This window comes from Spermophilus citellus (genome assembly GCF_964194105.1).
Source record: "Spermophilus citellus genome assembly, chromosome: 9".
Classification (NCBI taxonomy): Eukaryota; Metazoa; Chordata; class Mammalia; order Rodentia; family Sciuridae; genus Spermophilus; species Spermophilus citellus.
Genome location: NC_138191.1, coordinates 99079550 through 99106755, shown reverse-complemented (window position 1 = coordinate 99106755; position 27206 = coordinate 99079550). Strand labels below are relative to the sequence as shown.

Sequence of the window (27206 nt, the reverse complement as noted above, 5' to 3'; positions counted from 1 at the left end):
AATATTCCTGGGACAAAAGTAGTCTCCACATGTAGCTTTTTTTCCCAAGTGGCATTTTTTTTCCTCTTGAACCTTTTCAATTCTCATTTTCAAAGTCTCTTGATTTTCTTTGGTATATGGTTTCTCTTGTCACCCGCTTGGGGCGTTTGACATATCCCATGCTCTCTAGTCTGGAATACTATACTCATTTCTTAAGGACATTTACCTATTGACCTGTTGACTCCTTATTTTTACATAATTTCCTGTTTCTTTCCTTAATTCCTGTTGTCTTAACATAATTCATATAGTTAAATATAAAAAATAATTTAAACACAACCTATCTATCTTTCCCAAACAATTTAAAGTAAGTGAATTTTTATTTTATTTTATTTTATTTTTTTGTGCAGTGGGTGTTGGGGGCTGAACCTTGGGCCTCTCATATGCTAGGCAAGTGCTCTCCCATTGAGCTATATCCCCAGATCTCCAAAATAAACAACTTATAAACATAGTTCCCTTTCCTATCATTTGTAGAGTTGTTCATTCTTTTCTTTAGAAAACATATACATGTAAATATGTATTTTTTTAAATCAAGGATTAATTGAATTTTAAAAACAAATACAAGCTATCAGTATATTCTGAAATTGCCAGTACACCTGTGGTACAGCTGTCAAGTGAAAGATATCTTTAAAACTTGGTGGTCACAAGTTAAAGAAAAACAGAAACAAAAATTAAAACCATTTCACAGAAAAGAAGGGAATAATATGAAAATAGCTCAAGAAATACAATAATGAGCAAAAACATATGGGGAAGGAGGAACATGTACTTTTGACTTCACTGAGAAACCAAGAGGAGACTCGTCTACCTAAATGTGTACTTTAGTGCCATGTGTCAAAATAAATACCCAGTGTCTTGGGAGGCTGAGGCAGAAGGATTTCAAGTTTCAGCTGCAGCAACTTAGCAAGACTCTCAGCAACTTGGAGAACCCCTGTCTCAAAAAATAAAAAGGACTGGGGTTGTAGCTCAGTGGTAAGGCATTTCTGGGTTCAATCCCCAGTACCAATAAATAAATAAATAGCCTTAGATTTTTAAGACCTCATAGCAGTTCTGTTGGGGGAAGCAGACATATAAACAGATAATCACAATACATTGTGAAAACTGCCACAGCAGAGCAGTGTTCAAGTGGATATGAGAGCATCTGGAAAAAGGGATTGGTGTTTGAAGCAAATGTTATCTGGCATTTCTTTACTAACAAGCATAACACAGAAGCAGCCTGATGAAGAACAACTGCCTTCTTTGAGCCTCACAACAACCTGGGGAGATGTAGGTTTGTGACTCACATTTTAGTGAGCAATTTAAAGCTTAGAAAGACTGTATGGCTGGTTCTTAAACACAGATTACAGGTTCAGCTTCTGTATGTCTCCCCTCCCCCTCCCACTAGGACCAAGCCCCTTATGCAGGGCATAGAAAGTGTCTGTGCAGGGCAATAGACTTGTGTTGCCAGCCCCTTTCCTTTGCATCTCCCTCCTTCAGAAAAACTCGAGTCTCAGTTTTTCTGTCTAGCCTGCTTCCAGTGTCCTCCGTGCATTGAGTATTCCAGGGCTGTAGCAGTAGTGAATATTGCTGATGTCATTGTTTGCCTTATTGGGATTTTGCTCTTTGTTTCACAGGGAGCTGTGATTGGTATAGACGATGAGGACGACAGCACCTTCACAATAACTGTTGATCAGAAAACCTTCCATTTCCAGGGTGAGCTGAAAGAAGAGATTCTTTCTCTTCATAGTCCCAACTGCTTCTTTCCTTCTCTTTTGGGTTGTTTGCTGAATGACTTGAATGGTTTTGCAACTGATCCTGCATGAACGAGTGCACAGGAACGTTCTGGATGAAGTGATACTGCAGGTTAGGCAGGGATTTGTATCTGCAGTGGAAACAGATCTATTTGAATCGACTGTGGACTGGCGGCAATTGGAGATTAAAAATTTAAAGGATAAAAATCAGAAAAAAGAGTAATGGGCTGCTGCTGCTGCTGGCTTGTGTTTACAGAAGGTTGCTGATCTTCTTTATCAAGGAGTTTGATTCTGCTTCTGCATGAAGAGTCTAAAGACTGATTGTGAAGGTTGCAGTGTTTGTCCATGTTAAACTCAAAATGTAAATTAAATTGAAGCTGGCGGCAACCTTTGGCTTTAAGGTTTTGCTCTGCTTCAAGAAGTACAAGTTTGCATTCATTTCATCTGCATTTCTGTGTCTGTATGCCAGCCACCATTTCTCTGCTATTATCCTTTTTATAGTTAATAACACCAATGCCATCTGCCACTGCTATGTTTCGGCATTGCATGCTATGGTTCACCGGTAGAAAGGGTAAGGTACTGTATGATCATTCTCATTTCATCTTGCTTTGAAAGCTCTAAACCTGCAAATAAAAGTCAATTTTTGTGATCTGTGCTAATGCATCTCTTCCATTAGGAGTACTTATTAGTTTTGGTACTAGTATTTGTTGTTTTGTCTATCCAAATTAAACTCTTATTTTATGTTTAAAGCAGTCCAAGAAACTTAGAAATGGAAAGATTTGGAGATGTTAGCACTTTCTCTGAGCTACAAGTGATAATACACTGTTATAAATGTTAGGTATACCAAGATGAATAAATATTAAATAAATTTATAGTTTAAAAATGTTTTGGTTAGGAAGTCTCAAACAGTGATCAGATATACAATATGAGGTCTGCAGGCAGCTATTGTCCTTCTGTGATAAGATGCTATATTGAGGGTGTTTTTCTTCATTGTCTTGTTTGAGAAATTGACACAGAAAAATATGCTGCTTATATACAATAAAAACAAACCAATGTACTCAGTAGTGATATCTTTAATGCTTTCTCCTGTTTATCCTTAAAATATTTACTGTTTGGTAAACTTATTTTATTCAGAGCTGTTAAATAATTAAATAATGTTGCTTTTCTGAATTTTTCCTCTACATTTAAATTCATAAAGCAGTTTTAATTGTATTATGAAAACCCAGTCTTTATTTTTAGGTTAAGTATGTAAAAGCTGCTTATAAACCGAAGCAGATAATTTCCACACACTGGAACTCTTTACTTGAATGAAGTTGAATAATGCTTTTCAAGCAAGAGCTGCAGATGTAGGTAAACGCTGCAATATGGAATTTTCTCCTCTGCATTTACTAAAGAGGCGCCTCCTTTGGACTCCCAAGAACCTGTGTTTGCTTGTTTAAAGGAGAAGTGACTTGAATCTCTAGAGCAAAGGCACCTCTATCTTCTTATTTATTTTTAAATTATTTATGCTAAACTGATCTACATTTTAACACTCTCATATTGATGTGACTTGCTTATAAAACAAGATATTCCTTAATGGATTGTTTAAATTATAAAGATAAATAAGAGTTATGTATATTTTAAAAATGAATTCTTAGTTCTGAGACTGTCAGACTGATTATTTTCTACTTAATAGTAATAGGAGTTTTAGGCAACATGAGATCTAGCTTTTGCAAAGAACTCAGTAGTAAGGCAATATTTATTTTTTTTTGGCAGTAATGAGAGATATTTCACATTTATTGCTCATGAGAAAATCTCTACAAATTTTTAAAAGTCTCTCAATGTCTTATCTTAAATTCTTTAATAAGAAGTGAAAGCAAATTTTGGCTGATATGCATTAACATGTTTAAATATGCTAGAGTTTTTATTTATTTAATTTATGTGTGTGTTTGTGATGTTAGGGATTGAACCCAGGGCCCTATGCATGGTAGGCAAGTACTCTACAATTAAGCTACCTGCCAAGTCCAGTTTTTATTTAACATGCCAGGATTTTTAAAACTAAATGATGAGAGCTGGGGTTGTGGCTCAGTGATAGAGTGGTTGCCTAGCGTGGGTGAGGCACTGGGTTTGATCCTCAGCACCATATATAAAAATAAATAAATAAAAATAAAGGCATTGTGTCCACCTACAACTAAAAAAATATTTAAAAATTTAAAAAATAATGCATTTATAAAACCCACTCTACTGTCAGTTATTAAAAGGGAAAGTTAAGGATACATTTATTTATGCATGCAACATCTATTGGTCTAAAATTAATCTATAAAACATTAATCTGTAAAAATATAAAATTCCTTGCCCTCTTGGGGTATCCATTCCAGTAGAGAGAAAGCCAGTATATAAGATATTAGTACAATATAAGGGATTGATAAGGCCTGGGGAATAAAGCAGGAAAAGAGAAAATGAAATAGGAGTGTGTGTGTGTGTGTGTGTGTGTGTGTGTGTGTGTGTGTGTGTTGAAATTTTAGATAGGGTGGTCAGGAAAAGACTCACCGAAATAGTGACTTTTGGTAAAAGAGCCGAAGAAAATGAGGGGAAAAGTTAAATGACTGTGTTGAGGAGTGAGGTGGGTAGGCACATCACTCAGGCCAAGGGAGTAATATGTATGAAAGAGCCTTCCTGCCATATTTAAAGGACAGCAAGGAGGTTGGCTGAGATGGAATATGGATAGCCATTGAGGAGACTAGAGGGAGATGAGATCCAAGAGGTAACAGGAGCCCAACTGTGTGAGGTTTTTATAAGAACCTTGAATTTTACTGAGATGAAAGGCCATTAGAGGATTTTGAGCAGAGGAGTGACATGATGTGAATCATGGTTTTTCTTTTTTTAAATATCTTTATTTTTATTTGTTTATTTTTGTGTGGTGCTGGGGAGTGAACCCAGGGCCTCACATATGTGAGGCAAGCATTCTACCACTGAGCTACAACCCCAGCCTGTGACTCATGTTTTAACAGGATCATTCTGGCCACTCTGTTGAAAATAATATGCAGAGGGACAAAGATAGAAGAAGAGGAAGTATTTTGGAGGCGTTGAACCTAGAAGAGAGAGTGTGATAGTTCCCATGTGATAGCAGTAGGGGTAGGGAAGCAATGAGAAGTGGTCAAATTGTGTGTGTGTTAATCAACCTTAGTGAGCTATAATTAACCTAAAATAAAATGTACACATTATATAGTTCAGTGAGTTTTGACAAATTTATTTACTCATGACTACCATCACAATGAAGATATAGAACACTTCCATCACTCCAAAAGATTGCTTGAATGCCCTTTTTGGTCAGTCCCCACTCCCAACCCCTATCCCCAGACAGCCACTGATCTGCTTTCTATCAGTATAGTTTAGCTTGTTTCCTAGATGGAATCATATAGTGTGTCTCTCTTTTAGTTCAGCATAATGTTTGCTGCATATATTTGCAGTTCCTTTCATTTTGCATGTGATAGAAAGAAAAGTTGACACCAAGATTTTTGTTTGAGTTGCCATTAACTGAAGGTGGAGGATTGAAGGATGTAATAGTTTTGGAGAGGGGGAATGTGGGCACCAGGAGCTTAGCTTTAGACATGTTTATTAAACAAGTTTTAGAAGTCCACCCAGTTGCCAAATGGAGATGTCAAGTAGGCAGTTGGAGTGTGGAGTTCAGGGGGAAAGTTTGGGCTGGAGTAATAAATTTGGGGACTCATTAGCATATGGTACATGGGTGGTATTTATAGTCATGAGAATTTGGGAATAAGTGTAGAAGGAAAGATTTAAGTACTGAGCCCGGGTCTTGAACATTTACACAGAGGGTATTAAGATGAGGCGGAATTAGCAAAAGGGATTGAGAATAAAGGAGGAAGAAAACCCAAGTGAATGTGATACCATGGAAGCCAAGGGAGAAAATGTTTCTAGGAGGAGAGGTAGATCAACAACTAAGTCAAATGCTGCTGGCAGACCAAGTAAGATGAGGACACAGAAATTATCCCAGGATTTAATAATGAAACCTTGAGAAGAACAATTTTAAGATAGGAGTATAGACATTGCTTTCAAGTTCTGCTCTAAAGGGAAGGTGAGAAATATAGCAGTAGCTGGAGGGGGAAGTGGGTGCAAGTGAATTTTTTTTTTTTTTTAGGATAAGAAAAATAATAGCATGTTCCTGTGTTGTTGGCAGCAATTCAGTAAAGAGGGAAAAATTGATGATGTGGGAAAGAAAAATGGCTAATTGTTGGATCAGTGTCCTGGAGAAGGCGGGTAGTTAGTTATCTAAGGCATTGCCATTGGCTAGAAGAGTTCATAGTAAAATAACTTTGAGTGTTAATGGGACCTCAAATGAATTAAAGTAATGGTAATGGGGGAAGGCAAAGGGAGAAGATTTGAGATTCTTAGGAAGTAAATCACTAGGAACTGGGAAATGGGAGACAAGAGAATTAAGAGTAGCAACTGTGATGTTCTTGGCTTGACTTAACTCTTGGATGTTGTAAACATCTGAAATAGAGAATCCAGAAGAACAGAGGTGGCGAGGGGTCCTCTTATATTGAGGACACAAATGATGATAATTGAAGCTGAGTCTGAGCTGCAAGTGGAGATTTGTTATCATCAGCTTATTATTGGTAGATGGAACTAGAAGTTGAAAATTTGAATGTCCAAGAGTGAGGCAGGTAAGTAAACGAGTGAAGGGTGAAGCTGGATAATGATTAGCAATTTCAGGCTGGAGTTGTAGCGCAGTGGTACAGTTCTTGCCTAGTATGTGTGAGGCACTGGGCTCGATAGTCAGCATATAGATAAATAAAATAAAGGTCTATTGACAACTATAAAATATTAAAGAAAAAAAAAGATTAGCAACTTGGAGCTTTGATACCCTGTTCAAAGGGTAGCTGGTACTTATAGATACTTACAGGCTTTTGGTAATGCTTACCCAGTGATGGCCAGTCCATGTTTTTTTAAGAGAAGCCAGAAATCCAGAGTTTGTTTTTGTTTAGTTTTGTTTTGCCAGTCAGGTTGAGTGTGATGTGCATGTGAAATATCCAGATTTAAGTCTCTAGATGTAAAAATATTTTTATTTTGGTCAAACAAAGTGCATCTATGGGCTAGATAAAACCTTTGGATTTTTCAATCTTTGGTAAAAACCTTGGTAGTAGTGAGTATGAGCCATCTGGGTGATCAAAGTGAGACGAGAGCTGGGGATTAAACCTTGGATCACACTGGGATGGAACTGCCAGCAGGCTCAGAGGGATGATCAGAGAAGGTAGGATGAAAGCTCTTAGTTTCAACCATTTGAAATTACATTTTTTGTAGATCAAAAGTAGTCTCTCATCAGCAGTTCATATAGCTTAACATAATATAGTTCATACCAGTGAAAAGGAAAAAAAATTCAGTTAAATTTTACCTTCAAATAAAATTGTATGTATTTAATGATTTAATATATGTAATGATTCATAACAGCTTTTTAAAATTTTTTTGGTAGTTTTAGATAGACAGAATCCCTTTACTTTATTTGTTTACTTTTATGTGGTGCTAAGGATTGAACCCAGTGCCTCACACATGCTAGGCAAGCACTCTGCCACTGAGCTACAGCCCCAGCCCGCATAGTATATTGGAATGATGATAATGATATTGAATATTTATTGAATGTTTATTTTATACTAGGTACTTCTCAGGGTTTTTTGGTTTTTGTTTTTTGGTAACGGGGATTGAATTCAGGGTCACTCGACTACTGAGCCACATCTTCAGCCTTATTTGTATTTTATTTAAAGACAAGGTCTCACTGAGTTACTTAGTGCCTTGCTATTGCTGAGGTTGGCTTTGAACTCACGATCTCCTGCTTCAGCCTCCCCAGCAGTTGGGATTTTTTTACAGGTGTGCACCACTGCGCCTGGTAGGTTTTTTTTGTTGTGCTAGGTTTTTTTTGTTGTGCTTGGCAAGCGCTCTACCACTGAGGTTTATCCTCAGCCCTCTACTCAGTTTTATCTTTATTAAACTATGCAGTTCTTGCAACTTTATGAAGTAGGTACTATTTTTTTTTTTTATTTTATAAATAAGGAGACTGGTCACAAACAGAGTCATAAGTCAGAACTGGAATTTGAACACCACATTTGTACTTTATAGCCATTCTCTCTTAATTAGTTGTTACAGAATTATTTTAGAGATTTGTCAACTAGCTTATAATGACTTATCATTTTATCAAAAAAGAAATTTTAAATCAATGCCACTTAATGCAATTTTAAAATATGGTGATTTTAATGTTCTGCATGTTCCATTACTTAGTAGAGATAGTAACAATAACAGTGGTGGTAACAATAGCTACTACTACTACAACATCTAAATATTTATTATGAACCACTAACTGTTTAACTGACAACATACATCACTTACAAAATTACTAAACTCCATAACTTTGAGATTGTTTCACTTCTAGTTATTTTTTCTTTTTAGTTATACATGATAGTAGAAATGTATTTTGACTATATATATATATATATATATATATATATATGCAGTATAACTTCCCATTCTTATGGTTGGTGGTATATGATGTGAAGTTAAACTGGACATGTATTCATATATGAACATAGGAAAGTTATGATTGATGACTTCTAGTTTTAGAGTTGAAGAAACTGAATCTCAGGGAAGTTCAGTGGCAGAGCCAGAATCAGTGCCCAAGTCAATCTAGATCAGTGGTTCTCAAAGTGTGGTTCCAGACCAGGAGGTCAACATCATGTGGGAACTTATTAGAAATGCATGTTCTTGCCCTCTCCACCCCCATTGCTTAGTCAGAAACTGTGGGAATGGGCTGTCTCTAGTGATTGAGGTGTGTTTTAACGTTTGGCAACTGTGGGTCAGGAGTCAGAGGTTTCACATACTATTCTACTTTTCTTTATTAACAATCTTATACATTGGATAGAATTACTCTTAATTTATAGATAAGAGAAGTGAGGCATTCTCACTTCTTAGATTGTTTCTTGCTGTGATCTAGCCATCAGCAAACCTGGTATGTGAAAAATCTGAACTTTTTAAAGATGAGAATTATGGATATGTATGTCATTAGTTCTTCATAAAATAATCCTTTGCTTTCAAGGCACTTACTGAGGACTTCCTTTATGGAGTATATTCTCCAAAATAATTTGTTTACAATGTATTTGTGCATACTTTAGAGTAGCAATTTGCTAAGACAAAATTTAGCATGTTCAGACATTTAAAAGGTGCTTAAATGTGAAGAACTTTGAGGAACTATATAAGTCTTAGTAGAAGTTAAGACTATGGTGGTTCTGATAACCAATCTTTTCAACCCTCTGTTAGAGCTTCCTTATTTATTAAAATGCAGAATTACTACAAATGATGCAATGGTTAATGTTATGGTGAAGGAAAGTGTTTAATTTAGAAAGGTTATATTGATCAAGTGTATTAGGATGTCGCTGCTCCCACTGCATTAACATCAATCAGCTCAGCGTGGTACGTCTGCATCATTAATCATTTAGAAGAATAGACAGTAAATCATTAGACTAAAACATAGTCGTGGGCTTAGATGTCTTCTGTTTTAAAAATAAGCATCTCAGCATTATAACTCACAAGCAGATGCAATTATCTTCACTTTAACTATTGACTTAAAAAATTTCCTGCAGAGGGGCTGGGGATGTGGCTCAAGCGGTAGCGCGCTCGCCTGGCATGCGTGCGGCCAGGGTTCGATCCTCAGCACCACATACCAACAAAGATGTTGTGTCCACTGAGAACTAAAAAATAAATAAATAAATATTAAAAATTCTCTCTCTCTCTCTCTCTCTCTCTCCTCTCTCACTCTCTCTTAAAAAAAAAAAATTTCCTGCAGAGGAAATTTTTGATAATCTCCCCCCCCCAAAAAAAATCATTTACAGACATGTAAAGGAAGTAAGTTATAATTAATTCTCTAATTAGACGCTATTATTTCAATGGGTGTTAAGTGGGGAAACACTATTAGATTCATGAATCAGGAGTTTGTTATATTACTGTAGGAGGGCTGGGTCTAACTGGTGTGCCTTTTTCTTAAAAAAATATTTTTTACTTGTAAATGGACACAATACCTTTATTTTATTTATTTTATGTGGTGCTGAGGATTGAACCCAGTGCCTCACACATGCTGGGCAAGCACTCTACCACTGAGCTATGACTCCAGCCCATGCCTTTCTTCTTAATTTGCTCTGCTCAAGGTCTTCCCTAAATATTTGAAATTATAATCTTCTCAGGTTTAATTATGGATTGCTTGGCTTAGTGAGTAGATAGGATTAGAGAGGATGTTTTATTTTTATTAGTAATTTATATATGTATATATTTTAAATATTTTTTGTTATACATGGATGCAGTATATTTATTCTGGAAAAATATAGAATAGTATAAAGATGATACTAATAATCACTCCTGGTCCTGCCACCTGAAGATAATTGTTACTAACATGCTTGTATATTTCTTTTTAATTCTTTTTTTTTATTGGTTGTTCAAAACATTACATAGTTCTTGATATATCATATTTCACACTTTGATTCAAGTGGGTTATGAACTTCCATTTTTACCCCGTATACAGATTGCAGAGTCACATCAGTTACACTTCCACTGATTTACATATTGACATACTCATGTCTATTGTATTCTGCTGCCTTTCCTATCCTCTACTATCCCCCCTCCCTTCCCCTCCCCTCCCCTCTTCTCTCTCTACCCCCTTTACTGTAATTCATTTCTCCCCATTGTATTATTTTTCCCTTTCCCCTCACTTCCTCTTGTATGTAATTTTGTATAACCCTAAGGGTCTCCTTCCATTTCCAAGCAATTTCCCTTCTCTCTCCCTGTCCCTCCCACCTCTCATCCCTCCCACCTCTCATCCCTGTTTAATGTTTAAGTTGTAGTTTTGTGGGTTGTGGGTTTGTGGGTTGTGGGTTGGTTTCTGTGTCCTCTATTCTGTACCATTGGTCCACCCGCCTGTTTTGGTACCAATACCATGCTGTTTTTGTTACTATTGCTCTGTAGTTTAGTTTGAAGTCTGGTATCGCTATACCACCTGATTCACACTTCCTGCTTAGCATTGTTTTTGCTATTCTGGGTCTTTTATTTTTCCATATGAATTTCATGATTGCTTTCTCTATTTCTACAAGAAATGCCATTGGGATTTTGATTGGCATTGCATTAAACCTATAGAGAACTTTTGGTAATATCGCCATTTTGTTGATGTTAGTTCTGCCTATCCATGAACAGGGTATATTTTTCCATCTTCTAAGATCTTCTTCAATTTCTCTCTTTAGGGTTCTGTAGTTTTCATTGTATAAGTCTTTTACCTCTTTTGTTAGGTTGATTCCCAAGTATTCTATTATTTTTTAGGATATTGTGAATGGAGTGGTTGTCCTCATTTCCATTTCAGAGGGTTTGTCGCTGATATACAGGAATGCCTTTGATTTATGCGTGTTGATTTTATATCCTGCCACTTTGCTGAATTCATTTATTAGCTCTAATAGTTTCTTTGTAGACCCTTTTGGGTCTGCTAGGTATAGAATCATGTCATCTGCAAATAGTGATAATTTAAGTTCTTCTTTTCCTATTTTTATGCCTTTAATTTCTTTCGTCTGTCTAATTGCTCTGGCCAGTGTTTCGAGAACTATGTTGAACAGAAGTGGTGAGAGAGGGCATCCCTGTCTTGTTCCAGATTTTAGAGGGAATGCCTTCAATTTTTCTCCATTCAGAATGATGCTAGCCTGGGGCTTAGCGTAGATTGCTTTTACAATGTTGAGGTATGTTCCTGTTATCCCTATTTTTTTGAGAGTTTTGAACAAAAAGGGATGCTGTACTTTGTCGAATGCTTTTTCCGCATCTATCGAGATGATCATATGGTTCTTATTTTTAAGTCTATTGATGTGGTGAATAACATTTATTGATTTCCGTATATTGAACCAGCCTTGCATCCCAGGGATGAATCCTACTTGATCATGGTGTACAATTTTTTTGATATGATTTTGTATCCGATTCGCCAGAATTTTATTGAGGATTTTTGCGTCTAGGTTCATTAGAGATATAGGTCTGCAGTTTTCTTTCTTTGAAGTGTCTTTGTCTGGTTTAGGAATCAGGGTGATGTTGGCCTCGTAGAATGAATTTGGAAGTTCTCCCTCTTTTTCTATTTCCTGAAATAGCTTGAAAAGTATTGGTATTAGTTCCTCTTTAAAGGTTTTGTAAAACTCTGCTGTATACCCATCCGGTCCTGGGCTTTTCTTAGTTGGTAGTCTTTTGATGGTTTCTTCTATTTCCTCAATTGATATTGGTCTGTTTAGGTTGTCTATATCCTCCTGTCTCAATCTGGGCAGATCATATGACTTAAGAAATTTATCGATGCCTTCACTATCTTCTATTTTATTGGAGTATAAGGATTCAAAATAATTTCTGATTATCTTCTGTATTTCTGAAGTGTCTGTTGTGATATTGCCTTTTTCATCCTGTATGCTAGTAATTTGAGTTCTCTCTCTTCTTCTCTTCGTTAGCATGGCTAAGGGTCTGTCGATCTTATTTATTTTTTCAAAGAACCAACTTTTAGTTTTATCAATTTTTTCAATTGTTTCTTTTGTTTCGATTTCATTAATTTCAGCTCTGATTTTAATTATTTCTTGTCTTCTACTTCTTTTGCTGTTATTTTGCTCTTCTTTTTCTAGGATTTTGAGATGAAGTATGAGATCATTTATTTGTTGGTTTTTTCTTTTTTTAAGGAATGAACTCCATGCAATGAATTTTCCTCTTAGAACTGCTTTCAATGTGTCCCATAGATTCCGATATGTTGTGTCTGTGTTTTCATTTATCTCTAAGAATTTTTAAATTTCCTCTTTAATGTCTTGTATAACCCATTAATCATTCAGTAACCTATTGTTCATTCTCTAAGTGATGCATGATTTTTCCTTTCTTCTTTTATCGTTGATTTTCAGTTTCATTCCATTATGGTCAGATAAGATACATGGTATTATCTCTACTCCTTTATATTGTCTAAGAGTTGCCCTGTGACATAATATATGATCTATTTTTGAGAAGGATCCATGTGCTGCTGAGAAAAAAGTGTAACTGCTTGATGTTGGGTGGTATATTCTATATATGTCAATTAAGTCTAGGTTGTTAATTGTGTTATTGAGTTCTATAGTTTCCTTATTCAACTTTTGTTTGGAAGATCTGTCCAGTGGTGAGAGAGGTGTGTTGAAGTCTCCCATGATTATTGTATGGTGGTCTATTAGACTCTTGAACTTGAGAAGAGTTTGTTTGATGAACATAGCTGCACCATTGTTTGGGGCATATATATTTATGATTGTTATGTCTTGTTGGTGTATGGTTCCCTTGAGCAGTATGTAGTGTCCCTCTTTATCCCTTTTGATTAACTTTGGCTTGAAATCTATTTTATTTGATATGAGTATGGACACTCCTGCTTGTTTCCGAAGTCCATATGAGTGATATGATTTTTCCCAACCTTTCACCTTCAGTCTGTGTATGTCTTTTCCTATCAAATGCGTCTCCTGTAGGCAGCATATTGTTGGGTCATGTTTTGTGATCCATTCTACTAGCCTGTGTCTCTTAATTGGTGAGTTTAAGCCATTAACATTTAGGGTTATTATTGAGATATGGGTTATCCTTCCAGCCATATTTGTTTATTTATGTGACTGAATATGGTTTGTTTTCCTCTTTGATTATTTTCCCCCCTTTACTGTCCTACCTCCCACTGTTGGTTTTCATTGTTATTTTCCATTTCCTCTTCCTGTAATGTTTTGCTAAGGATTTTTTGGAGAGATGGTTTTCTAGCTGCAAATTCTTTTAACTTTTGTTTATCGTGGAAGGTTTTAATTTCATCTTCCATCTTGAAGCTTAATTTTGCTGGATACACAATTCTTGGTTGGAACCCATTTTCTTTCAGTGTTTGAAATATGTTATTCCAGGATCTTCTAGCTTTCAAAGTCTGTGTTGAGAGATCAGCTGTTATCCTGATTGGTTTACCCCTAAATGTAATCTGCTTCCTTTCTCTTGTAGCTTTTAAAATTCTCTCCTTATTCTGTATGTTGGGCATCTTCATTATAATGTGTCTAGGTGTGGATCTCTTATGATTATGCACATTCAGCGTCCTGTAGGCTTCTAGGATTTGGGATTCTGTCTCGTTCTTCAAGTCTCGGAAGTTTTCTCGAATTATTTCATTGAATAGATTGCTCATTCCTTTGGTTTGGAGCTCTGTTCCTTCCTGTATCCCAATGACTCTTTAAGTTTGGTCTTTTAATGTTATCCCATATTTCTTGGATGTTCTGCTCATGGTTTCTTAACAGTCTTGCTGAGCTGTCTATGTTCTTTTCAAGTTGAAATACTTTGTCTTCATTGTCTGATGTTCTATCTTCTAAGTGTTCTACTCTGCTGGTAGTATTTTCAATTGAGTTTTTAACTTGGTTTATTGCTTCCTGCCTTTCTAGGATTTCTGTTTGTTTGTTTTTTTATAACCTCTATCTCCCTGTATCGTTGATCTTTTGCTTCCTGGATTTGTTTATGTATTTCATTGTTGAAGAGATCTTTCATTGTCTGATTTTGCTGTCTAATGTCTTCCTTGAGACTCCAGATCATCTGAAGCATGTATCTCCTGAATTCTTTATCTGACATTCCATCTGCTGCAGATATTACCTCTTCTAACGTTGAGTTGACCTGCATTGCTTGTGGTCCTTTCTTTCCTTGTCTCTTCATACTGTTCGCGTTTCTTTCTGCTTACTGAGACTGTTGTGTTATTGAATTTTCCCCCTATATATTTGTATTACTCTTGTATAGTTGCAAAGTCTCCCGCGTAGGTGCAGGCAGGGGCTCTGCTCCTCCTCCAATTGGGGCACTGTGCCTACCACATCGGCAGGCCGCTGGGCCTGTTCTGCTGGTTGGTAGCAGGTGCACCTACCTTGCAGGCGCGTGGGGCGGCTCTGCCACTCCCAGGTTGCTGGGCCTGACCTGCTGGTGGGTTGCAGGTCTGGCTACCTTGCAGGCGCGGGGGGAGGGCGCACACCTATTTGTATTTAGACAGTTACGCGAAATGGAGGACATAATGCTTGGGATGAAAGTTGGGGGGAAGGGGAAGGTAGGTGCTCTTGAAAAGAAAGAAGGAGAGGGAGATAGATAGCATAGAGGAGAATGGGAAGAGCAGTAAAACTTGGAAGGGGAGAGAGAGAGGGAAAAGGGAGAGAAAAAATTAAAATGAAATAGGAAATAAAATTAGGTCTTAGAGATCCATTTTCTTCTCTTCCCGTAGGCAAAGCTGTGCCCTCCGGGCTGAGTTTTGCCCTCAATGTGTCAACAGCAATCCCTGTAAGGCGGCTCCTGGGAGTCTCTCAATCCTGTTGGTCCAGAGCCGTTTCACTTCTACGGCCCCTCCTCCCCTTCCTCCTGCCAGCCAGCCAGGTCCTGCTCACCGGAGGCAGTTCCCCAAGGATTTGGTTACACTTTCAGCCCTACCGAGTGCTCTATTTCCCTAACTACTGAGTACTCTCGCTGTCATTCATCTAAGCCCCAGTGCTGTGGAGCTGTGGTCTGGGAGTCAATTGTTTAATTTTTCCGGACCCCTTTGGTGGGCACACCTTCGGAATCTGGCAGCTAAGACCATTGGTGTCGCTGCTGGTGGTAATAGGAGTTGGGGGTCGAGGATCCCCTCTACTTCCCTCAGCCCCTACAGTCACAACCACACTGCTGGCGGTAGGAGGAGTTGGGGGTCTGGAGTGTCCTCTGTTTCCCTCCGCCCCTACCGTCACACCCTCTCAGTTCGCGGTTGGGGGATTTGGGGGTGGGGAGTCTTCTCTGCTTCCCTCTGCCCCTACAGTCATGCCCTCGTCACTGGCAGTAGGGGGAGTTGGGGGTTGAGAGTCCTTTGGCCCTTACGGTCACGCCCAGGGAGAGATTTTGAAGTTTCCCGGTTGTTTGTATCTGGTGTGGGTGGGAGTCACACTCCTGCTAAAGTAGATTCCGCTGGGAAGGAATCTCTTTGGCCGAACTTTGGTAACTTCCCCTCTCTGCTATGGTGGGCCCCTGGCAACTTGCCGGAGTGTCCGAAGGGAGGGGGTGGAACTGGCTTGTCTCTGGTCTGACACAATCTCTGGTTTTAGTTCCCAGTTCGCTATTTCGTAAAGGGTTGGTTAGATTCCCTTCACGCTGTCTCAGGGGGGAGCCGTTCGCCGGGTGGGCGGGGCTGTTAGTAGAGCCGGGAGGGCACGGGCTGTCTGCTGGGCCAGGCGGGGACACTTCTCGCTGCGCCGGGCCGTTGGGGGCTGCCTGTAGAGCCGGGCAGCTGCGGCCGCGTGGCTACGAGCCTGGCGGGTGGGGTGGCCGTTTGCTGAGCGAGAGCAGGGCCTTCCCGGAACGGCGGGATGGTGGGTGCCGTCTGCGGGATGGTGGGTGCCGTCTGCGGGTTCGGGCGGGCTGCGCCGCTCTGGGCCGCCGGCCGCTTGCAGAAGCGGCTGGTGGCTGTGGGACTGGACCTCCGCGCCCGCGTGGCCGGCCAAGATCCAGTTGTCTGGAACAAACTGACACTCCTAATAAACCTACCAATTCCTGGCAGGTCCCCTCTTAACAGAATTTTGCTAGAAGTTCCTCAGTAGGTAGACTGCCGCTGTTCCAATGGGTCTTTCTGATCCCGTTAATGTGGAGACATTGGAATCGCTGCTTCCTTGCCGGCGGCCATGTTGGATCCCCCTTATTAACTTCTTTAAGCAGAGAACAGACTGGATGGATATTCCTCTACAAATAAGAAATTCACCTCTAAAGACCCACATAGACTGAAAGTGAAGAAATGGAATAGGATATTTCATGCAAATGGAATCCAAATGAAAGCCCGTAGGAGCGGGAGTCGCGCCGCTAGGAGGCGGCTGGGGTGCGCTGGGGAGACACCGAGGCGAGCGCTGCCGCTGCCATCGCTGCCGCCGGAGCCCCGCTTTTTAATTCTTTAGTTGTTTATTTGTATGATTTTATAAGAGTAAGTCATTCCATGTAAATAAAGTTATCTAGCTTTCCAATTTTAAATATTATATTGTGACCATTTACCCACTATAGTAAATATTCTAAAAAACATGATTTTCAATGTTATATAATATTCTACTATGTGAATAATCATATTTAGCCACTGATTAGTGTTGTACAAGTTTTTCTCTATTTTAAATAATTCCATGTTGAATATCTTTGTACATAGGTCTTTAACCAAATGTCTGTTTTGTTTAGGATGAATATTCATTAAAGAATTTGTCAGAATAAAAGACATAGGTATTTTTAGTATTTCTGAAACAATATTCAATTTCTTTGTGTGTGTGTGTATTTGTGTGTGTGTGTGTGTGTGGTATTAGAAATTGAATGCAGGGCCTGGACTGCTAGCATGTGCTCTACCACTGAGCTATGTCACAGCCCTTTTAAAATTTTTTTTTTGAGACAAGATATTTCAGCATTGCCCAGGCTGGTCTCAAACTTGAGATCTCTTGCCTGAGCTTCTCAGCTGGGGTTTCAGGCCTTTCCTACTGTGCCTGGCTTCTCAATTACTTTTAAGATGGTTTATGTTGATTTATACTCCTTTCTGCTTTATCACATCCCTCATCAGCACTTAGTATTACAATTTTTAAAAGTATGTCAACTCAGGGTCCCCCACCCCCTCACCAAAATATATTTCAGTGTGTTAATTTCTCATTTGGTGACTTACTCATTTCCTGGTTGTTTTCATTATTGTTAGAGTGTTTCTCTTTTTTCTTATATCCTTTGGAAAGGTAATTATCCTGTTATCTGAGAAATTGCTGATATATATTGTTATCTTTTTTCAGTTTGGAACACACATTCACAGTTTGAAGAGTAAATGAAGATGCATAATGAAAAACTACTTTTGTGTATAATGTGTGTCTGAAAATGTGGATTAAAGTCAACTATGTTGAACAGTGACTTGAATGGTTATAGGAGGCTATATTCTTGCCATATATTATAAAGTTCTTTACCTTGCCTTTTAGATATAATATTACTCATAGATTTTATCCCTTAACCTTCAAAAATGAACATTTGGGCAGTCACCTCAAGTTTAATCAGACAGATTCTAAAGTATCTCATTGATGAAGATTTTGTTTTTAGCATGCCTGATGATTTCTCCATTATGTTTATAAAACATCTCTTTTTTGTCATTCCTATTGGCATTTTAATTTTTTTGTTTTTCTATTAATTGAAAAATATGGTAGGATGCAGAATATATTCAGATAGTTGTATGATCATAGCTCTTCAAATGGAGATGATGATGTGTTGTAAATATAAATCCTGGCAGCCTTGCAAGATGTGATGACACAAAATGTCCCTTTGTTGCTATAAGAAAAATCAGACTGGGGTATAACTCAGTGGTAAAGTCCTAGCCTAGCATATTTGGGGGCCTGGGTTCGACCCCCAGCACACTCACCTCCAAATGCCAATTTTTCTGTGACGAGTCAGTATACAAGAAAAGTGCACATTTTATGAAATTTGAGTAGTTAAGTACTGTATATGTAAGATCTCATACCTCAACAATCTTTAGGAGCATGAAACTACTTGAGGGACATTTAATCTTTAAAGTGAATGTACTTGAATATAGGAATTCACTTAAGGGAATGATAAACCAAGCGCAGTGATGAGACAGAAGAAAGTAAAGTTGCTATTGTTGAAGAAGAGGGTTGAGGGCCTGCAGTCCTGCCCCTTGGTAGTGCTTAGACACTGATAGAAAATACCAGTATTTTCTTTATTTCAACCATTCATTCCTTTAGCTCATTTATTTTTAAATCAAATACTTGAGTGCTTATTGTAATACTGGGCGCCAGGCTAGATTCCGAGAATAATGGAGTGAGCAAAGTTCCAATCTTAAGAACTTGACAATTTGAAAGGCATTGTTCCAGAGGAGGCTTCCTGGTTGCACAAAATATTAGGTAGTTCTTGGATCCCCTCATTAAATAATCCTGAGTTAAAGCTCTAGTAATTCTGATAATGCCTGGACTACACTGACCTCATTTTTTATTTTAAACTGCCAACTAACTGCTGAACTCTCCAAAGAAATACTTAGCTCTGTCAAGGTTGTCTTTGTCTTTTAACCTTTTCATTCTTTCTTGGACATGCAGTTTATGAATGTTCATTCTCATAATCAGGATGCTTTTATCAATTGTACTCCTCACCTAACGTCAGTTCAACATATGAAATAAAGTTGTGTTTTAGCATCGTATTTTCTTTTTTTAAAATATTTGTTTTGTTGTAGGTAGACAAGACCTTTATTTTATTTATTTATTTTTATGTGGTGCTGAGGATCGAACCCAACGCCTTGCTTGTGCTAAGTGAGCACTCTACCACTGAGGTACAACTCCAGCCCCTAGCATCGTATTTTCTTAATATTCACTTTAGAGAACCCTAAAACAGTTTAGACTAATACTCTGAGGGAAAAATCAAATTCAAATTAATGATAAGAAAACTCCCTCTTTGCTAGATTGCTGGCTTTAATAAGGACATCTACTTTGGGTGACTGCCTAGTGGGAGGAATTGGGATTATATAAAAGAAAGTTGAGGTGATCCCCTTGCATATGTGTGATTTAGGTGAAGCAGGGAAGAGTGTCAGTGAGACTATTTATTTTTGGAGAAGCTGATTGGAATTTTTTTAAAAAGGTGATTATAATACACTTTCTAAGTGAACCTCTGATAATAAAAGAAGGAGGTGCCATGGGGAGGAATCAGACACCAATGATTCAGTTAATGTTGTGCTGGGCACTATAATCCTTGTAGGTACCTCACATGTGCTTATGAGGTAGTCATTTTATTCCCATTTTATAGGCAAGAAGACTGAGGCTTGCAGGAGTTTTTTTGTTTTGTTTTGTTTTTAATTCAAGGTCACACATGTAGGAAGTAGCAGAGCTGGAATTCAAATCCATGCTGTTTTCTTTCTACAGTGCTGCTTATCCATGCCTTTCCTTTCTTGTTACCTCAGCCCACACTGACTTATCATTTATTATACCTTAGCCTTCATTGCAGCTTTTGCTTCATTGTTGTTCTCTCTCCATTTAAACAGAATAACATGCTTCTTATTCCAGTAGAATCTCAGTGTTTTCATGCTATCAGGTTGTTTTGGTTGTCCAAGTTTCTCCTTTGCTCAGTGTCTATCCAGGTTGAGGTTTGCCATGGGAAGTCACACCTCTTTGAGGCAAGAGAACTCAGACATTGGTTGGAAGAGATGGTAGTGAACTGTGGCATGAGACATGAATGAGCAGATCTGTTTTTGATTATGTAGGAGGCTTAGAAGCCTGGCCAGGAAAAGGCCTGGGAATGCTCCCTGTATGGATTAAAGGAGTCAAACATTTACCTGTATCCTGTTTAATTTTATTTCTTTTCTGACTGTACAATTTTCTATGTTAACTGAGGGATTATTTTTCAGGTTGTTGAGGAAACCAAACCATTATATCTTCTTATTTTTGTTCCTTCTTTGTAGAGAAAGTCCTGCCTTCCTAGGAAGAATAAATGTACAGTGTGAAATAACCAGTATTGCTTTAAGCATAGTGATTTAGTACAAATTATACTAAATCATAAATACAAATCCTAAATTATAATGAGGACTGAACCAATTTTGCTGTATCTAGATTATGCCTTACAGGGTAGGGTTAAAGTGTGTGGAATGTATTGGGGTTGTCTGAGCTCACACTGCAGTCTTGGTCTGAGAGTATTTGCTTTCTGAAAGAAAGGCAAAGATATTATGTTAACATCTTATAGCTAAATATAGAGAAGGAAGGAAGTAGCTTACTGCCAGCTCTCTGTCCCCAAGCAGAATTGTCTGGAGAAACTATGAGGGCAAAGAGTGAAACCTTTAAAAGGTGGTTCATTAGGAATGTTATAAGATGATAATGCAGAAATGCCTTCACTCTACTTTATACCCTGAAGAAATATTTGCATACTTTTAAGTCTAAAGGGCTTCTTTATCCACAGTGTGTAAGGAACAACATTAATTTTTAGACATCTCTAAGCATCTTATTTAGAGTAACATAAATCAATTATTATAACTTCTTTTCTAACCCTGTTTTAGGCCATGTCTATTTTGGCTTTGTTTATCCCAGAAGCAAACAAAGAATCAGATAGGAAACGCTCTTTTCTTACAGATATATTTTATTTGCCTTGTGATAGTTTCCTCCCTGAATTTTCTGACAAGTATTAATATTTTTCCTTCTCTTTCCTTTTGTTGATTTAACTCAAGTTGTGATTGTATAACATCATTCTTATTTTTTGAACAACCCTTAACTTTGGTCGTCAATGGAAAATACTCTTTTTAAAAAAAATAATTTATTTATTTATGGAAAATACTTTTGAAGGTCTGTATTTCTTTTCATAAACTGAGACTTGCTTTAACTTCTCAAAATTCATTCATTCCTTCTCTCTCTCTCTCTCTGCCTTCTCCAGACTACATTAATGATTTTTTTTTTTACTTTTCCTGAGAAGATAATATTTTCTACTAGTGTATATTTGAGTACTTCTGGTTAATTAACAAATTCAGTAAAATTTATGATAATAAAATTCACAAAGAGGTTAGGTTTATTAAATTTCAGAATTAATTGAATCAGAGATTTTTCAGACTCAAAAGTAAAATTTTTGGTGGCTTACTGCTTCTCAACTTGTTTTTCTTTCTATGTTCTTTGTGATGTGGAACAGCATTTACATTTCCCCTTAAAGTTAATCACATTTGAGGACTTCTCTTTCTCTATAGTCCCTGTATATCTGATGAGCCACAGTATCCATCTGTGTTTTCCCTATTTCCCTAAGTCAATTACATGGCCCAGGTCTTTATCATTTCTGACCTTCATACTTTCTGTATCTTTTAAATTTCCTTTTTTCCCTTTCCTTCTGCCAAAAGCAGAACAGTTCTTTTCTTACTAAGTTATTTAAGTTCTTTTCTTAAATAAAATCCTGCTTTCCCCCCAAAAGTTCAAGATTAAGGATAGTGACCTTTAAAATCAAGCTTTCACTAAAACCTGGAGTTAAAGTAGTTAGAAAATATTTATAGGGACTAAAATTATTACTGTGTACTTACATATCTTTATGCCAAGGATTTTCATTGATAGGAATAATTTGACTTAGAAGCATGTGATTGTAGAATAAATTGAAAAGAACCCATTAATTTACATATGGTTTTTATTATTTTCTTTGACTGAATCAATGTTGAGTTGCACAATAAATTGCTGACTTTGTCACAGTATTGACTCAGCTAGTCAAAGCAGAAGTTGTGGGGGAGAATCTCTTTTGTAAATATTTGCATGTTTTATTTGACAGTTTTAGAGATGCTAGCTACAACTATTAATAAATCTTTAAAGGAGCCAATTATGGCAACTTTAGTAGGATATTAAACAAAAATAATAATTTCTTAGGAAAGCAAACCTTTTTTTAGACTCCAAATATATAAAAGGAACTCTACATTGACTAATGAAATCAGTAGATCATCATTTCTCATTCAAGTGTTTATTGGGCAGGTGCCTGACATGATTTTAGGGGCGTGGGATACAATAATAAACAGAACAAATAAAGATCCTGCCTTTATGAAGTTTGCATTCCACTGTAAGGAGGCAGACAACAACTAATAAACATGGGTAAATACATAATTTAGAAGGGATAAGTACAATGTAGAAAAAGGGCAGATTAATGGGAAGTTTTAATGCTAGGTAGGGACTGAACTTTAGTATATATGTATCATTTGTGAAGATGACAAATAATCATCTGACCTGTAGTTAGAGTACTAGTTAGTTGCTTAGAAAATGTTAAGCTTTGAAATTAAGAAGTGTGGATCAGAATCCATCCTAGATCTTAGGGAGTACACAGCTAAGCAGGGGAAGGGGAAAAATCATTAAACAAACTAGCATGTTATGGTGTTACAGATACTTCAATAAAAGCATGTATAAAGTCTAATAAAGCACACAGCCCTTTCATTTTCTAATCTGATCTCACCTCTGTGATAAGCAGTTTATTTAAACCATGACTTTTTTTTTTTTTTTTTTTTTTTTTTTTTGGTACTGAGGATTGAACTCGGGCACTTAATCACTGAGCCACATCTCCAGACCCTTTTTGTATTTTATTTAGAGACAGGGTCTCACTGAGTTGCTTTGTGTCTCCCTAAGTTTCTGAGGCTGGCTTTGAACTCTCGATTTTCCTGCCTCAGCCTCCCAAGCACTGGGATTACAGGAATGCGCCACTGTGCCAGGCTTAAACCATGACTTTTATAAGCCTTCTAGATATCAAATCTTGCTTAGATTGCTTTATACTTGGTGATGTAAATTGATCATTTTTTTCCACACTTTATTACCTTAAAAAATTAGCTTCTGATTACTCAGCATGTCCAAACTTGTTCCAAATTATAATCAGTTGCACTTTTTTTAACCACCTAATTATCTAAGTGGAGTGTTTTTATTTAGCATCCATCCAGCATCCATCATGTACTGCTACAAATACTTAATGAGTAAAGCACTATAAAATTTGAAAGACACTGTGGTAGGCACTAGAAATGCAGCAATAAATAAACTGACAAAATTCTGTATTCTAAGATCTTACAATCTAGTGGAGGAGGCAATCAATAAGTAGAATGTTACATATCTACATATATGTAGTTCTAAAACTTGTTCAAGGTCTGAGCATCCTGTACATTTTTAAATATCATATGAGGACTCCAAAGAGCTTGTGTTTACAGATATCTGTTAATGTTCACCAGTTCAGAAATCAAAATAGGGATTTTAAACTTATTTATTTAAAAGTAGTAATAATAGTGTGACAAAATAACCATTTCCCTACTCCCCTCTACAAGATAATGAGAAGAGTGACATATTAATTTTTTTCAGTTCTGTTTAATGTCAGGCTTAACAGAGATATCTGGATTCTCATATCTGTTTCTATATTTAATCTGTTATATGTTGTTTTGATTGAAGTACATGAAAATATAGCCTCATATAGGTATGTAGTTAGAAAAGGAAGTAATGCTTTACTAGTCTCTTAAGAGAATTGTGAATATTCTTCTTTGGTACTTCACCAAAACTCAAGTGAGGGCTGGGGATGTGGCTCAAGCAGTAGCGCGCTCGCCTGGCATGCGTGTGGCCCGGGTTCAATCCTCAGCACCACATACCAACAAAGATGTTGTGTCCGCCGAGAACTAAAAAATAAATATTAAAAATTCTCTCTCTCCCTCCCTCTCTCTCTCTCTTTCTCTCTCTCCTCTCTCTCACTCTCTCTTTAAAAAAAATTAAAAAAAACTCAAGTGATAGTTTTTTAAACATTAATTGCAGTGTAGAAGCTGAAACTATACAAATGAAATTGATATATGAAAATACTTATTCAAATCCTTTGGTTTAGCAATTTGAACAGCTCATTCACCCTCTATATGATTTTGTAACATGCATTGATCATTTAGGAATACTGTTTTTTCACTGAGTTATATAGATCTGACATAAATATTTGACATATTGTTTTATGGCATAAAAAGTCATATTTGTTGATATTGCTTCAAACATTCAGAATCTGTCAAGGTCATGGTGGTTGATAAATACATGTCTTCCAAAATTCCATTGTTTATCTAAAAGCTTGAAGTTTATAATTGACAATAAACATTGTCAGTGCTCATAGATTTAGCTTTTATTATTTGCACAGAGTTGGGCTCAAGCATTTCATCTGTGGAAAAAAGCTGGGAATTATGATTCATGTGAGCAGTAAGCACCGTGTAACTGAAACGTCATGGTTCATGCAAGAGAATATTGGGAAAGTGCTTACTTGGGCAGTACATATACTTAAATTGTAATGAGATAGAGAAGATTAGCATGGCCCCTGTGAAAGGATGACACACAAATTTGTGAAGCATTCCATATTTTAAAAAGCATATTGAGAAGTAAGACTAGAAATGTATTTTTATTGCTGATCTAGAACTATAACAGTTGCTCAAAATTGTCCCTAAGGCTGAAGACAGTGCCTGGTACCTGGCATGTGTACTTATATAGTATCTGAGTGATAGAGTATTTGAGATTAAGAAAGAAAAGATTCTTTTATCATGAGCAACATAGGTGGAGAAGGTGACATTTCCCTATAGCCCAGAAGAATGAATACAGTTCTAATAAGCAAAGATATTAGAGGCTAAACAATGTGCTACCTGGAAAGTGATTGTATTTTCCAGCAGACTGTAAGTTACTTGAGATCATGGATTGTTTTATCCTTGTTCATGTTCCATACATAGTACCTTATGCATTCGAGGGCTCAGTAGTTATTTCAGCAGTGACTCAGGAGTTAATCCTGTAAACATGTTTGTGTGTGTGTGTGTGTGTGTGTAATGTTTTCATTTTACGCTAAGTGGGAAAAAGAGGTCTTCCTGATTATAGAGGTTAATTCTACTTTTTACTTCAATTGCAGAACATGCAAATAACCACTTCCTTTAGCAAATAGATGGTAATTTATTTATAATTGTTTCATGTCTTGAAGGAGAAGGAAATATGACTTAAGGAGGACAGATTCCTAAGTAGTGTTTCAGCAACAATAAGGTTTAAGAGTTTAAATCTAGGGGCTGGGGATGTGGCTCAAGCGGTAGCGCGCTCGCCTGGCATGCATGCGGCCCGGGTTCAATCCTCAGCACCACATACAGACAAAGATGTTGTGTCCGCCAAATACTAAAAAATAAATATTAAAATTCTCTCTCTCTCTCCCTCTCCCTCTCTCTCACTCTCTCTCACTCTTTCTAAAAAAAAAATTAAAAAAAAATTATTAAAAAAAAGAGTTTAAGTCTATTTCTTGTGGTTTGGCTTGTATGAATTACATAGGAAGAGTGAAATTTTTAAAATTCTCTCAGGTTCTTACTTACTCAGTCATACATAATTTAGAAAATGTGACTGTATAAGTAATAAAAGAGCTAAGATTTTAAAATCCTGAATATACAAGTATTTTACCTACTGTTTTACTGTACAAAGAACCTTTTTTAAATGAATGCTTTATCATTATTTCCTGCAAACAAGGGAATTTTTCATATATGCTGAATATAGCTATTAACATTGGAAGTGTTAGCATGAGGAAATCAACACAGATGCATTTAATTAATTTATTTATATGTGGTTCTGAGAATCGAACCCAGTGCCTCACACATGCCAGGCAAGCACTCTACCACTGAGCCACAACCCCAGCCCAACACTGATGCATTAATACCACCTAATCCTTAGACTCCATTCAAGTTTCACCAGTTGTTCTAATAATGTCCTTTATAAGCAAAAGAATCTAATTTAGAATCACATGTTACATTTAGTTGTTTTGTCTCAATTACTTTCAGCTTGGAGCAGTTCCTCAGTCTGTCCTTGAATTTTATGTAAACCTTCACACTTTTTTTCCTTTTCCTTTCTTTGTGTGTGTGTGTGTGTGGGGGGGTGATTTTAGAGATGGAACCCAAGGAGCCTTTTACCTCTGAGCTACATCTCCAGCCCTTTTAAATTTTTTGTTATTTTTTAAAAATATTTTTAATTGTAAATGTAAATACTTTTATTTATTTATTTTTATGTGGTGCTGAGGATCGAACCCAGTACCTCATATGTGCTAGGCAACGCTCTACCACTGAGCTGCAACCCCAGCCCCTCTTTTTATTTTGAGACAGGAAGGGTCTCACTAAATTGCCCCAGCAGGCCTTGAACTTGTGATCCTCCTGCTTCAGCCTCCTGAATAGCTGGAATTACAGGTGTGTGCCATCATGCCTGGCAAAAACCTTGACACTTTTAAAGATTATAGGCCAGTTATTTTGTCCCCAATTATTGTTTTTTCCCCCCCAATGCTTCTTCACACTTATATTCAGATCACACATCTTTGTAAGAATCGTAAAAATGTTAGTGTATTCTTATAGGATTTGAGTTTGTTCAGTTGGTGATTTATGATGATGTTCTGAACATTTGATTAAGGTGATATCTGCTAGACTTGTCTTTGAAAGTTTTATATTTTTCCCTGCTTTATTAATATTTTGTGGGGAAATTTTAAAAAAATATTTATTTTTAGGTGTAGATGGACACAACACAATGCCTTTATTTTTATGCGGTGCTGAGGATCGAACCTGGGTCCCACCCATGCTAGGCGAGCCCTCCACACCTGGGTCTTACCGGTGCTAGGTGAGCGCTCCACCGCTTAGCCACAATCCCAGCCCCGGTGGGGAAATATTTTAAAGTTACCATTTCTTATCAAACTTCCAATTTGTGTATTTGATAGTAACTCCTGGTTTTCTGTTTTTCTCAGTGGATTATAACTTGCTAACATTATTATTTATTTTGATGCTTAGTTCTCAGTTTGACCAGTAGTATCCCATGTAAGCTGATCTCTATCCTTTTGACATGTTCTTAACATAAATCTCTAAATATATCCATACTTTCTGGCACCAAAAGATATTTCAGGCTTTGTACCATCCCTATTCTAATTTTGGAATCAAACCACTTTTCTAAGAAGCACACT

General features: G+C 37.2%; 1 protein-coding gene across 10 annotated transcripts in view; it reads left to right on the top strand.

Annotated features, from left to right (window-relative positions):
• OSBPL9 (oxysterol binding protein like 9) overlaps positions 1–27206 on the top strand; it is a 147302-nt gene that overhangs the window by 36518 nt on the left and 83578 nt on the right. For all 10 annotated transcript variants that reach the window (XM_081306428.1, XM_081306427.1, XM_081306424.1 and 7 more), the window contains one exon: positions 1647–1725. In XM_081306428.1, coding sequence (XP_081162554.1) covers positions 1647–1725 — 79 coding nt within the window. The remainder of the gene's footprint in view (positions 1–1646; positions 1726–27206) is intronic.